Genomic DNA, 15788 nt, shown 5'->3' with positions numbered 1-15788 from the left:
GGGTGAGGTGTTCTGCCTGCCTGCCTGCCTGACGGAGGAGGACAAGGACGCTTGCTGGAGACAAGGTAAGGTGCTGTGTGCTATATTAATTTACAATGTTGATCCTCTGAATGAGTATGGTTTAAGGATCATGAGAGACTATCGTGTGAAATGTTCTGCTTGCCATTCTGAAGGAGGAGGATATGGGAGTGGGATATAGGGAAGGATAAGTGTTCTGTGCTTATTTATTTACACAAGTAACACTCTGACTAATTAAAGTTTGCAAGCTTAAAGACTGCGTATGTGAGGTGTCCTACTTACCCTCCTAGTTGACGGAGGAGGATAAGGGAGTTGTCAGGAGAGAAAATAAAACGATCTGTGCTAGTTTATCCACACAGCTAACCCAATGACAGCATATGGTACCTATCAAGTTGTCTGTGAGGTGTTCTGCCTGCCTCTTGGCCTACCTGTTTGACGAAGAGGACAAGAGAGTTCAATGGAGAGGGGAGTAAAGTGGTTTGTGCTATAATTATCTGCATGGGTAAACTTGGATGAATTATTTTGCCCTTTTCCCCATAGTCTTACTATACTTTCTCTGAATTTTTATTAGCCAATAAGACGTACTAGTAGTTTATGTTCTATTTAGCTGTGTGGTTAAAACTAAGAGAACCCTCATCATCATCATCATCAATATCATTCTGCCCCTTTTCCAAGTATAGGTGGGATGAGGACGAACATATATACACCCATATATACAAAACATCTTCACTGTGACGGCATATTTTGACATCCATCCCTCCAACCATCAGACAACTTTATCCATGAGGGACCTTTAGTACACAGGCAGCCTAGATGAACAGTTCCCGGGTAATTTAACACTAATTTCAACACAATCCACCCCCACCTTGTTTATGAGGCTCCCCAAATTACCGAAGTTTAATTACTCGAGTGAATTTTGAACGAGCGTGATTTCAAAGTTGCACAATAATTTTAGCGAAGGAAGGGGGAGCGTGGACGATTAACCCCCTGAGCCCGGTGAAGTATTTCGTTTTTTTTGGTTGCTACTTCCAGACGGTTTTATTCAGCGCCTCTCATACTGAATGGTTTAATGAAGCTTAAATGTAACCCCTCCAGTTCTCAAATTTCTCTAAATAATTATGCCTTTCCAAATAAATAAATAAATAACGATAGTGGTAGTAGTAGTAGTAGTAGTAGTAGTAGTAGTAGTAGTAGTAGTAGTAATAATAATAATAATAATAATAATAATAATAATAATAATAATAGTGTGGAAATGGTAAGAAAAAAAAACATCATAGTAATGAAACTGTTAGGTGACTATTGACGCATCGAGCTGACAGTCACACAAGGAAAACACTCACCAAAATAAATATTTAAACAAATAAACAAAAAGAATACAGTTTATGTGTTGATGCTGGCCTTGCTTCATCAATAAACCTACTCTCAAATGACCATAAAAACTAGCGTAAGATGTTATGACTTTGCTTTAAATCACATCCTGTACTGACGCGCCACGGAACAGAGTACACTAACCCAAAGACATACCAAACACGTTCACACATATATACTTTCTGGTAAATGCATACATAAACACAGGACATACATACATATACATCCACACGTACATACATATACGGACACTACATAAATATTTTTAACTGCCATCATAATTACATGCCCATAAATACGGACAAACATACAGCCAGTCACAATTTTACGTATACACACACAAGTGGTGACATGTGGAGGTGTAGGAGGACTACTGGGCCTTGGGATAGGTCAGTGCCCCCAAGCAATAGGCTCTGAAGCCTTTGCCCAGAGTCGGACACATAAAACACTCACACACACACACACACACACACACACACACACACACACACACACACACACACACACACAAAATTACATTTACATAAAAATACTTAAAACACAATATAAATACCCATTAACAGTGACATACACACATGTACATCCAGTCACATATGTACTCTCTCTCTCTCTCTCTCTCTCTCTCTCTCTCTCTCTCTCTCTCTCTCTCTCTCATGGAAGCACACAAACAGCCACAGAAACACATTAATGCTTCCACAAACACACGAATGACACACACACACACACACACACACACACACACACACACACACACACACACACACACACACACACACACGCACGCACGCACGCACGCACGCACGCACGCACGCACGCGAGAGAGAGAGAGAGAGAGAGAGAGAGAGAGAGCGATTCTCCCAAACTGAATCATAAATGTGGTCGTAAAAGGGAAAAAACACTCACACACGCAAACACACTCTTAAAACAAACATACATAAACCCCGTTCCTACAGCATTAACACATATGCAACCATACACGCGTACATTAAACACATGCATATCCACACAAGCATTCACGTGCACACGAACAAGTACACACACACACACACACACACACACACACACACACACACACACACACACACACACACACACACAATGCACATCCACAAACGGTAACACACACACATATAAACCGTACATACTTACATATACAAAACAAACATAATGACACAGAACATACAGACAAACACAAACACAAACACCCACACACTTAAACCCCCTCCCAATACTCCCCCCCCCCCACACACACAAGCAAGCAAGCAAGCAAGCCGACACGCGCACCGGAGACGCACACCAACACATTATCAAACACAAACACACCGTCATTACCCTAATTGCTCCGCCCCATCCAACCCGTATTTCACAGTAACGTATGACGGCATTAAGGAAACGTATTCGGCTCCCCAGGTGTATATCATAACCGTATTAGGCTTGGCTGTGTGTAGGTGTGTTTGTGTTGTTCGTAGGGCTGGAATGGAGATGCTGGCTTGTACAGCTGGTTGGGTTAGGTTGGCTTGGGTTTTGTTTGCTTGGGTTTGGTTCGGTTGGGTTGTGTTGAACTGGGTTGACGTTTGGCTGTGTTGGACTGGATTAGGTAGGGTTAGGTTGGGCTGGATTGGGTTAGCTTAAGCTAGGTTTATCTGGGATGACTAGATGTATTGTAGGCTAGGCTAGGATAACTTGTACTAAACTAAGTTCGTTACATTTGGGTAGGTTAGCTGAACTAAACTGCTGGATAGGTAATGTTAAGGAGGTTGGGTTTGGCTGTTTAATGTTAAGACAAGTTAGGGAAGACGAGGTAGGTTACGTTAAATTATTTAAAGAAAATTAAGTTACTAAATGGCACAGGCAATGAAAGTGGTTGTGTGGGCAGTGGGAGTGGTGGTGTAGGCAGTATAAGTGGTGGTATGGGCAATAGTGGCACTGGTATTGATGGTAATAGCAGTAGTGGTTGCAATATTGACAGAATAATACACTGAATTAGGGACAGTACTAATTGCTGTTGTTGTGGGAAAGAAAGACGAGGCAGAGGGAGAAATTGTGCCTGTGAGTTACTGAAAGTGGAAGTGGAAATAATAACGGTGGAAGTTTCTGTCGCAATTAAAAGAAACCTATGTATATGTGATATATATACGAAAATTGTTCTAGTGGATGTGGTAGTAGTTGTGGTTTGGCAGTTGTGGTAGCTAGTTAGGACACTGTTGTAACACAGTAGTGGTAGTTGTGGCACTAGAGATGGTAGATGAGGTGGTAGAGATAGGAACTGTGGGCTAAGAAGTGGTAAAGGAAAAAGCTATAAAAGTAGGTGGTGATTTAAGAATGTATGGCAGCTTAAAACAGAAGTTGCAATGGCAGCCAAAAAAATAAGGCTTACAGTGAGTAGTTTTAGCTGTGGCAATCGGTATAATATGCATTTAGCTTTAAGTAATGCAACCATAGGAAATTTGGTAGTACATAAGAGAAATTATGTATGCCTATTTCCTTTTATAACATATCTGTTACCGGACACACATGCACTGCAATACGTAACAATTAGCACAAAAGAACTAGAAATTACTATCAGGAAAACAGGATTTCATTAATATAGTTCAAATTTTATTCTTGGCACAAATGTACTGTTCTACGCAGCCTCCCCACTCCACCCGGGTTCTTTTGCACCCCCCCTAGTGGCAATCGATTTAGGGCAGGGAGCCAGATGTATCGATTGTGTGCGTGCGGATAAGAGCGAGAGAGGAGGGGGAGGGGAAAAGAGAGGAGAGGGGCACATACGCACTCCTCACACTAACGCATACGTCCTGAAGCAAGAACGCGAGAAAGTTTTGCTTCGTTTTGGAAGTATGATGCATATGTGTAGTTTAGTAATACACACGTGTAATCTTTCTATATGACCACAGATGCACATGGACCGAACATGCAGGTGTACAGTAAGGGTCAAAAGTTCCTCCCTGTTTCAATCCACCAACAAACGTCAATGCTCCGATAAACACAAAAGGAACTCCAGATCACAGTGTCACATCCAGGCATCCAGCGGCTAAAACAGTTCTGAACCATGTCGCTTTGAGGAGCTTTAGCCCATGAATCCACAGTTGCGGGAAAAAGTTCGTCAAATATTGAACCTCTTCGCCAAATATTTAACCTCGTTCTACTTCTCAGTGTCCTGTGCAAGGGAAAAATGTACGTCTGATACTTCACCCCTTGTCACTTTCTTCTGGTGGCAAATATTCCTAAACTGAGAGAAGTTTCCTATGCACCGTTGCCCATTAATAGCAGCCCCTGATATACGTCACATGGGAATGAGGCTAAGCTACTATAGTGCAATGCTATGTTCAAGGGTAGAATACAGGCCTATGTCGATGCACAGATAACCTGATCTTCACCTTGGCTAGATCTAAACCACTTTATCGTTGACGGTACATGGATGCAAATCTGACAATTCTAAACTCTACTGGTGCTTAAACGCTTGAATATTTTTCTTTTTAGGTGTCCCACTCTGGGCACAGACTTCAAATCCCGTTCCCTTAGGCCTAGCAATCCTATGTACTATACACTTACACATGCCACCACTTAGGTGCTAACATCCACCGTCTATATTGAATACACCCTTGGGATGTCTCATACCGGACTAATGTGCTGGTTTTAGGAAGTGTATTTTTGACATGTCGAAGGGTCTTACGGCCATTAAAAAAGTCTGCTTTAACGAAATTCAAATCCTTAAACTGTTCTCTGCCCCATCCAGGATTCGAACCTGGGTCCTTTAGGAATGCAGGACACCTTTCTGTCCACTAAGCCATCGCCTACCCCATACGAGACGATACGCAGGCCAAGGCAAACTGAGACGGCAGTAACAGTGTAACTCTGCAGCGATGATAAATCACTTGAATACAAAACAACATACGCAGACCAGGGCAGACAAAAGGCACAAAGACACATTTAGCGAGACACACACTCACCCGCAGTCCTCTCACTGTGTCATACTTGGAGGAGGGGAGGAAAGGGAGGCGTCGCGGAGACAATGGGGGGGGGGGAGGATGGGGGAGGATGGAGAGGAAACATGGAAAAGCAGAGATGGATGAGTGAAGAAGGAATGGTATTAAGACGGGAAAAAAAAAAGCAGAAAGGAAGGAGAGAAGGAAATGAGGAAGAAGGAAAGCATAGGGAATGGTAGAGGAGGGAAAAAGAGGAAGGGGATGGGAGAGGGGGGGTAAGAGGGAAGAGAGCGAGGAAGTAAGAGGGAAGGGAGTGAGAGGGTAAGAGGGAAGCGGGGGGGTCGTGGAAGAGGGAGGGGGAAATGTAATGTGAAAAGAGAGAGAGAGAGAGAGAGAGAGAGAGAGAGGGAGAGAGATGACCTTTGTTGCTGAATTTCCCTTTTGGCAGAGGAAGTCGTGGATTCTTGACAAGATTCACCTCAGCCTCCCCCCCCTCTCTCTCTCTCTCTCTCTCTCTCTCTCTCAAAACCTTCTCGCCTCTCTCCTCCTTCCATTTCTTCGATCTCTATTTCACAGCCCAAACCATCATTCACACGCATCAGACACTTTAATCACTGTTTGCTAATTTGTATACGGGGAAAAATGTAATTACGTGTATAATTACCCTCCCTCTCTCTCTCTCTCTCTCTCTCTCTCTCTCTCTCTCTCTCTCTCTCACACAAACACACACACACACACCTTATCCACCTCCACTTTGGGATCCGCCAGGGGAACATCAAACTCACTCCGACGACGTATATATTACTCTTGCTACTTCCAAACGATTATATTTGGGCGAAAACAAAAATCTCTCTCACTGAAAGGGTTAATTAAAGCTGCATCTAACTCTTCCACTTCGAAAAGACTCTCTCCAGCCGAATAAAATCGTCTGAAAGTAGCAAGAATAACAAGGAATATTGCGTCTTGTTGCTACCACCAGACGATTTTACTCAGCTATAGAGAGCTTTTTCCAACTAGAGGGGTCAGATATCGCCTTTACTAATCTCTTCCGTAAGATTTTTTTTTCCTGAATATATGAACTTCAATAAGACAAGTTCTATAATATTGCCAGTATGTAGCTAAACTAAACTAAACAATAAAAGTCAACGAGCTGAAAGTGTTATCTCCCATCACCACCACCTTATCACCTTTCAACACCCTGGGATTTATCACACCCTACACAATTTAGTACCCACCTGTGTTTTAATTATAGTTATCAATACACGAAATAAATACCTGGAACAGCCTCACCCGTAAATATATAAATGAATAATAAAAATGGGAGGTAATTGTGGATTCTTGGCTGCGTATATTTTTGAGGGGAACTTATTTAGAAGTGTTGGTACATACCGTCCACTTACATCTTATGGCTGGTTTCATCGCGATATGCAGATTACAACAGTTAAAAAGGAAAATGGTGATACTCTATTACCTCTTTTCACTGAATTATACACATTTTCACGTATCACTGTTACTGCCTGCCCCATACTTAGCAGACCCAATAAAGAACGCATCACTCAATTTGCCATCTCTCAATCTCGAATACCGAGATGTAGCAAGGGGTTAATACTAGAATATGATGCTAGTCACGAAGAAGTACTATGGAAAGGAAGCACTGCCTTATTCTGCCACTGACCTATGCAAAATGTGCTGCAAAAAGACGAAAATCTCAAAGTTAAAGTGAATGAACAAAAGCGAGTGTTATTCATCGCAAAATACACACTATACACGAGGTAATAAGTCACGTTTAATTACACTTTCATCTTCACTGTGTAAAATTATTATGTGCTACGTATTATCCGTCTGGCTGTACTACAAGATTAAACACCCCAACGCACGTGCAGTTTTAGTACAAAGCGTGGAGAAACGAGGTAGATTTGAAAGTACTTTAGTCATTACATCAACCGTTTCCCTTTTTTTTCTTATTATTTTAGTAGAGTTTGTCGAGAAATGAGTAGAACTGAGAGTAATTTGTTTAATATATCAACTTTTTCAATAAGAGATTTTATTAGGTAGTTTTTGTGGCGAAACGCAATATCCGACAGCACCTTGGTCAGTATATACCTTTCTATACATATTTTTTTTCAATAAGGAGGGATTTGTGGAGAAACGAGGTAAAAATGTATGCAGAGACCGGAAACTAAGAGCTTGTTATCATTATCTTCATTATTTTCTTATCTCTACTATTATGAACGAGGTGACTAAGAGGTACACTCACACTGGATTACAGTATAAAAGCTTGTTATCATTACCACAATCATTCCAGTCTTATCTCCACTCTTATCAATGAAGTGAGTTTGGATGCAGGAGCATGAAACACGAAAACACATGAGAACTATCTGAGGAGTGTCCACGGGTAATGGGCTTAACCTTCATCGTCTCCCTCATACACCTCTCATTCATTTCCCTCATTCATCTCCTCATTCATCCCCTCATTGATCTCCCTCACTCATTTCCCTCATTCATCTTCCTCATTCATCGCTCCCATTCAGACCGCCCACACTCCCCGCTAATCTAATTCATGTATATAATCCAAATATTCCACATCCCCACCTTATCTAATTCATGTCTATAATTCTCCAGTATACGAGTGTTTTTTCTCTGTGGAATGACTGTGCTGTGTTGTTATATTTCATTCGCCTTTCTTCTACTTTAGTCTGGGTATCTGTTAACTGTTTCCCACAATGCAGGTTTTCCGCTTCTAATATCTCGATGTTACGCGGTCCAATAAATGTGATGATGATGATGATGATGATGACTAACAACTTGACGTGGAATCACAAGACAAAGAACGAAGAAAGGATTACGTAGGAATGATAATGATGACAATGACGACAATGATGACGATAACGATGACAATGACGATAACAGTGGCGATGACAAAGATAACAGCAACGGTGAACACGATAATAACAAAGAACAAACGAACACAGCAAGGTAGAATCTCAATCATCGAATGAAGACACAGGATTCTTAGTGTCTCTGTTAGATACTAGTAGACTGCTCACCTCCTTTGTTAGAGGTTAGGAAGCAAAGGTCCACGGCGTCTACATTATTATTCCCCGTCGTAAAAGATATGCCGTAGCATTTAAACCAATTTTTGCCCGTAATTCCCCGGCTCTGAAATGCGATAACACTTTCTACTTCTTTGTCAAGCGAGGGACATAAACGTGATTCATGGCGCCTCACGGTAATTACTGCAACATTAAAATGCTCTTTGCAAGTTGCGTTAGCGTGTCTGCAACTTCCGATAAGCTCGTGTTTACTTATCTAGCACGGTCGTTTATCATCATCATCGTCATCATCATCATTATCATCATCATCATCATCACTACCCCGTTTTCCCACAAATAATAAATACGGTTTGCAGGTCTAGAAATATGAAAAATAGAAGAGACGAATAATTCCATTCCTCTAAAAGCACGAATGAAGGGAAAACAAATAAAAATATGTACAATTTGATTCTTTAAAATATGGATAAAGATAAATGATATAGTAATGCAGAAGGAAATGAATAAAAATAAATAAGCATGATACAATGACAGATCCATAAAAATACACGAATAAATAACAGTATTACAGTATGTTCACGTACTATACATAAGCACGTCTCCCCTCCCCTCTTCTCTCTCTCTCTCTCTCTCTCTCTCTCTCTCTCTCTCTCTCTCTCTCTCTCACACACACACACACACACACACACACACACACACACAAAACTGACCCCTCCAAATCGTTCAATAAGTGGTTCAGCGAGATACATGGGTGGGTAAGACAAACACTGAGAGGGGTGGAGTGAGGGAGGGTGATGGGGGTAAACCGCTACTTGGGGGCAGGAGTCGCGCAGGCACTGATGGGATTCAAACGACCTGGCTAATTGTTCAACGAGTATGGGGAGGGGGAAGGGGAGACGGGAGAGGGGGTGCTGATGGAGGTAGAGGGTGATCTGAGCGAGAAAGGGGTCGAGGGTGAGTTCTGACACAGAGAGGTAGCGAAGGAGAGAGGAGAAAAAGGTTATATATCAGAGACAAAAGAAGGGATGAGGCACTGATGGGGGGAAGATGGTAAGATCAGGCGAAACAAAGGAGGGGGAAGTAGGAGGAGGGAAGTATTGCGAGGGACGGGGAGAGGGAAAGGAGAGAAGGGAGTGGTATGAGTGAGGAAGGGATTGAGTGGAAGTTCTGGAGGTGAAGAGGGATGAAGTGAGATGAGAGGGAGTTGATCGGAAGGACAAGGGGATGGACAGGGGACGCTGAGTGAAGGCAAGAGGTGAGTCTAAGGTGGAGGGAGAGTGGGAAGGAGAGGTTCTATGGTATCTAAGGTGGAGAGAGGGATGGATCTGAGGTGGAGGTAGGGTTCTGTAAAGGAGGGAGCGCAGAAAGGAGGGGTGTGTCTGTGGTAGGGGAAGCGAAGTTGGAGGGTGGGGAGTGTCTGTGGTAAATGGAGGGCTGCGTGGAAGAGGCAGCGAGGGAGGGGTTTGTGGTATAGGGAGGGGGTCTGTGGTGGAGGAAGGGTGGTGGGAAGGAGGGTTCTGTAGAGGAGGGAGAGTCGGAAGGGGGCTCTGTGGTGGAGAGAATAATTACCCAAGTATCTACACATCACGCCATTAAAATACTAAATCATTCGTAGGCTCTCTCTCTCTCTCTCTCTCTCTCTCTCTCTCTCTCTCTCTCAGCGAGGAGGAAGAGGAGGAGGAGCGTGAGTGAGGCAATGGTCCTCTCTTGCCTGTGTAATATTTATGACACTGCTGTATTACTGAGGGAGGCAGGTGGTATTGAGGCAGGGAGGGATGAGGCAGGGCAATGGTGAGGCAGGGGAATGGTGGGGCAAGGAGGGGGATACAAGGGGTAGCAAGGGAATGGAGAAGGGAGGGATGAGGCAAAAAGATGGGGGGGGGGAAGTAGGGTAAGAATGGAAGGGAGATGGTGAGGCAGTGACAGAGGAGTGGTAAGGCAAGGAGAGAGGGAGGGGATAGATGAGACAGGAAGGGATGAGGCAGGGGATAGTAGATGAATAGTGAACCAAAGGGATGGTGAAGGAGAGGGGAAAGGCAACTGGATAGTGACACAGAAGGATGAGGCAAAGAGAGACAAAGGAATAGTGAGGAAGGTACATCTAGGCAGAGAAATGATAATATAAGTGGAGAAGCCAGACTGCGCGAGGGTGGGTATGGATGGAAAGGATGAATATTGTCTTCATTACTATTATTATAAGCAACACTATATATTCATACTTATCAATATCACCATCAATGTCATCACCAGCAGCATTATAGATCATCAAAACCATCTTCCCTCATAATCTTCTTCACTTTCTCTATTCAGTACTAGATTATGTTAACGTTTTGCTAAAAAACGAGGATGAAAAACAAAAAATTGAAAGAAAAGGTAACCGGAACACGAACACTAAAAAAAAATGGAGAAATGGACGACGTCCGGATGAATTACAACAAAACTGAAACACACACACACACACACACACACACACACACACACACACACACACACACACACACACACACACACACACAATTATGTTTCATCGTCTTACACTCATACATTTACATAGACAAGCGCACTTTTTCTCCCACATACGAATACACATACACTGTCTCTGTCTCCGTCTGAGTCTGTCTGTCTGTCTGTCTGTCTGTCTCTCTCTCTCTCTCTCTCTCTCTCTCTCTCTCTCTCTCTCTCTCAACCACTCAAACAATTACAAACATGACAGACCACAAACAACAACAGCAACAACAACAAACGCAAGCGCCTCTGAAACCTCCCACAACAACACCTTCAAAGAAAAAAAAAAAAGAAGACAAAGAAGAAGAACCAAGAGGACGAAAAGAAACACGAAAAAGAAAGAGGGAACTAAATGGAGAGGAGGAGGACGACGACGACGAGATGGAGGAGGAGGATGAGGAGGAGGAGGACGACGACGAGAACGAGAGGAAGGAGGAGGAGGATAGGAAGAAGACGGAAGGAAAAGGAGCATAAGAGGCCCGTCGATTATGTTATATTTATGCCACGATTATACGAGGCATATTACGTTTTAGCTTTACGAAACTTTTGCACGAGTCGTTTATTTCACCGGCGAAGGAGATTGGTTATTGACATTGGCCTAACTGACGAGGTGGGTTACATAAATTACATCGCTTCGGGGCCCGCCACGCTGTTATGAGGGAGGGGGAGGGGGGAGTGGTGGAAATTTGGGGGTGGGTGGGTGGGAGAATGTCTGTGTGTGTGTGTGTGTGTGTGTGTGTGTGTGTGTGTGTGTGTGTGTGTGTGTGTGTGTGTGTGTGTGTGTGTGTGTGTGTGTGTGTGTGTGTGTGTGTGTGTGATTCATGTCCGTGTGATACAATAATGGCGTCACACACATACCTACGTACACATGACCGTCTCTCTTATAGTGTACGTTTTGCTTTTACATAGAGGAAGTACCACGGCAATCCAATAATTTAACTAAACATCTAACCACAGTTTCCATCACGCACTCCGGTAATATCAGCCCTTTAAAAAAAAAAAAAAAAAAAAAAAAAAGCTCCATCCCAATAAAAAAGAAAAAATGGAAAAAAACGAAAAAATCTATACGAAATTTTCAAAACTCATATCAAGAAAATATCCGGTTTCGATTTTCTTAGTTTTTTTTATATATATATTATTCTCTTGAAATTACTTATAAATTTAGCTTTTTATTATCCGACATATCTCTTCTTGTCCAGTCTTTTCCAGCGAGATAATTTTCCACATAAAGCATAAGTTACTACACTGAAACATCCCTATGAATAATCAACACTATCATCATTACCGCCTAATTACTCTCTATACATCATCTGAGTAGTGTATAATAATGAAGTGGATGATACTAATGAAGAATTAAAAAAAGAAGAAGCATTGAAAAATCTATCACTACTATATGAGTCTTATCTACGAGCAAAGCGAGGGATATAGAAGTGAAAGAAAAGGAAGAGAGTCTACTAGATACTGTCTTTTAAAGGAGAAATAAGTCTACTGTTACTGAAAGGTAGAGGAATTGAATACGTTGCATGCACGAAGGTAGACAGCTCGTAGATTTAGATTAAGAAAGTAAGGAAGTTACAGAGAAAATGAGAAACAGGGTAGACAGTGAGAGGAGAGACAGAAGTACAGGATATAAGTAAGAGAAGAGAGAGAGAGAGAGAGAGAGAGAGAGAGAGTAATCTACAAGCAGTTACAGCTACTAGAAAACACACCTCAAAATTAAAACAATAATAATAACAATATCAAACAAAAGATAATCACCAAAAATAAGCCCACAAGACAATGAATAGACAGTAGAAAAAAGGAGCAAGAAAAGACAGACCAGACAGACAGACAGGTAAAAAAAAACAAGAGAGCAATTAACAGGTAAAATGAAATCAAGACTTACCTGAGACCAATGAATTTATCGAGTCTATCATCGCCGCTGTTGGAATATGAGGTCAATTTGGCGGTATTGTAACTACTGAATGGGGAGGGAGACGATATAACAAGGACAACGATATTCAACAACAGGTATTTTGTCTTTTTTTTTTTCAGCATCATCAAACATCAACAACACACACATAAAAAAGAGACACAGACTTACTTACACTATGGGGATTAGGACCTCCACTGCTGAGGCTGTGTGTGTGTGTGTGTGTGTGTGTGTGTGTGTGTGTGTGTGTGTGTGTGTGTGTGTGTGTGTGTGTGTGTGTGTGTGTGTGTGTGTGTGTGTGTGTGTGTGTGTGTGTGTGTGTGTGTGTGTGTGTGTGTGTGTGTGTGTGTGTGTGTGTGTGTGTGTGTGTGTGTGTAACTACACACATCAGTTAAAAAAATATCTATTCATCATTTACATCTCTCTCTAAATCGCTCTCCTATCCTTTAATTAAAAAAAAAAAGCAAAAAACATATATATCTCAGTAAAATACCCTGTTAAGTACACTAATCTTGACATTTAAATTATTTGACGTTGATAAGATTTACATTTAACGACAGTACAAAAGAAGCATCAAATTAAAACAAAAAACTCAAAACAAATTTATGGCCATCAGAAAGAGTAACTAGATGACTAAACCTCTTCCATCCAATGACGCTTTTTCAACATTATTCTTGCTATTACAGACGATTTTATTCAGTTTCAGAAAGACGACATCTAATCCTTCCAGTTTTAAAAGTCTCCCCGGGGCTAAATAAAATCCCCTTATGTCAGCAAAAACATATATTGAAAAGTACGTCATAGGAGCAAAATGTTTAATTGATCAGGTAAATGGGTGCGAGGTATTTGCAGTTAATCTGGGGCCCCAAAAGTTACTCCCCGTGATATGGCCATTACGACTCAACAGTAATGACCTTTTGATACCTCTTGCACCTGGCGAGGAATCTGCTACTTTGGTCAACTAATAAAATGTTGCTGTTACGCCTGACGGCCTGAAAGGAGCGGATAAGGAACATAATCTTAACTTTTCTCAGGACTTTGTGTGTTCTGTGAGAGGTATGTTGCTGTGATGTTTTATTGTGCTATTTTCTGTAGTGCAGCACTTTGTTCTGCTGTGTTGTGTTGTTCTGCGCTGTGTTGTGTTGTGTTGTGTTGTGTTGTGCTGATGTGTTATGTTGTGTTGTGTTTTGTTGCGCTAATGTGTTGTGGTAATGTGATGTGCTGTGCTGAGTTGCTGTGATGTGCTGTGCTGAGTTGCTGTGTTGTGCTGGGTTGAGGTGCGATGTATTATCTGTGCAAACATCAACCCTTCACACCGATAACGTCTTTTCCAATACGTTCTAGCAAATTAAGACTAATTTATTCAGCTTATGTGAAGGGGTTAAGGTAGGCTTTATCTTATCCCTTCAGTCTGAAAACTCTCTAATAATATCGTCTGCCAATATCAGGTGTATTAAAGTGTTCTGTGTCATGAAGTGTATTAGTATTGTGGTGTCAAGTGTAGTAAAGTGTTTTGTGGTATTAAGTGTATTAATGTTTTGTGGTATCAAGCGTATTAAAGGGTTTTGTAATATGAAGTGTATTAAAGTGTTCTGTGGTACCAGGTGTATTAAAGTGCTCTGTGGTATCAAGTGTATTTAAGTGTATCCTGGCCTGAGGCATAGTATAATAAGCAGTAATCTGAACATCATCTTACAGCTCTATAAAAGGTGAACTAACAGAACGGAAAGCGATTTCAGAAAATGCACCCTGACCTAAATGAGCACTTTTAAGATACTCCAAATCCGTGTGAACAGTGTAAGGAGAATATAATGAGCACAGGTATTATTGCACTCTTATTGCACTCTCATCTCTTTGCAACAACAGCCTCCCCCCCTCCCCTCGAGCCCATCTTAGACCCCCAGCAGCTACTGTTGGTGGTACTCAGCGCGACCCATTACCAGAAGCTGAATCTGTGCAGGACTGGAACTCGGGAAGGAGGGGAGAGAGAGGGCGGGCGTGGGGTGAGGGCCGGGGTGAGTGAGGGCAGGAGTTGCATGGGACGACGGTGCTAGCTGGGGTGAGGACCGGGGTGTGATGGTGTGAAAGTCGGCCTGTCACCAACCAACAGCTTACTCTGCTCTGTTCCTCTGTTTTCCCCTCTCCTCCCGACCTCTTCCCCTCTCCCTCCCCCACCGCAGAGGGGAGAGGACTGAGTGGGGTGAGGGACGGGGTGAAGGCTAAGCGAGGGCAGGAGATGGGTCCACGATGAGAGCTGGAGTGAGGACCGGGGTGATGGTGTGAAAGTCGGCCAGCCACCAATAGCTATTCTGCTCTGCTCCTCTTTCCCCCCCGACCCCTCCCCCCCTCCCCCCTGCCCACACAACTGCAGAGGGCCAGGACGTGTTGCCCTGGCCCTATAGAGCCCCCGTGGCCCAGGTGGGACTCTGTGTCAACGTACCGAAGTAATACTTACTCCATGGCAGGCCGTTCCAATTGGCCGTCAGACCTCGCCACTGGTTTTCTGCAAAGGACAGAAAAAATTGGTTATGTACTGCATGGACTGATAAACATTCATTATACTTATTTGGAAAAAAAGGGAAGAATGAACCAATTAACTATTGCATGGGTTGATAAAATTCTGGTATTCTGATTATATGTAAAAGCAGAAAGGAAATAAGGAAGAAACTAAACTCTACATAACTGGAATAATTCTGACAAACCGATACCTCATTATTTTATTTTTCGCATGAGTGAACCATATTTTTTCACAAAGTTTCATAGGTTATAGTGATTCATTTATCCTAAGCCACTCAGGTCAACTCTTCTTGCCTAGAGTGCTTTTTTTTTTTTTTTTAAGGCCATCTTTTAATATCAATTACGGTGCAGGCAGTGAATCAATCACTCTTTTAATAAACTCAGAATTAGTTTCCGCCAAGACTGAAAAATGAGGCGGGAAGTCCCGTAAAGAACCTAAAAATTAATTCGCTTGCGGTAGCCTTCCTCCCCCTCGCTGATAACGCAGAG

At 42.4% G+C, this 15788-nt stretch overlaps 1 protein-coding gene across 1 annotated transcript in view; it reads right to left on the bottom strand.

The window, feature by feature from the left end:
• The window catches only part of LOC145405378 (homeobox protein abdominal-A homolog), a 225666-nt gene that overhangs the window by 97416 nt on the left and 112462 nt on the right, over positions 1-15788 (bottom strand). Inside the window, exons 2-3 of the mRNA XM_080276785.1 lie at positions 15238-15285; positions 12756-12791 (exon numbers count right to left, since the gene is read on the bottom strand). Of these exons, the coding sequence (XP_080132911.1) occupies positions 12756-12791; positions 15238-15285 (84 nt within the window). The remainder of the gene's footprint in view (positions 1-12755; positions 12792-15237; positions 15286-15788) is intronic.

This window comes from Coenobita brevimanus, chromosome 66, assembly GCF_032717465.1.
Source record: "Coenobita brevimanus isolate Jiangsu-jjx chromosome 66, ASM3271746v2, whole genome shotgun sequence".
NCBI lineage: Eukaryota > Metazoa > Arthropoda > Malacostraca > Decapoda > Coenobitidae > Coenobita > Coenobita brevimanus.
Note: the sequence above shows the minus strand (reverse complement) of the source record. Positions and strands in the feature narration are given on the sequence as shown.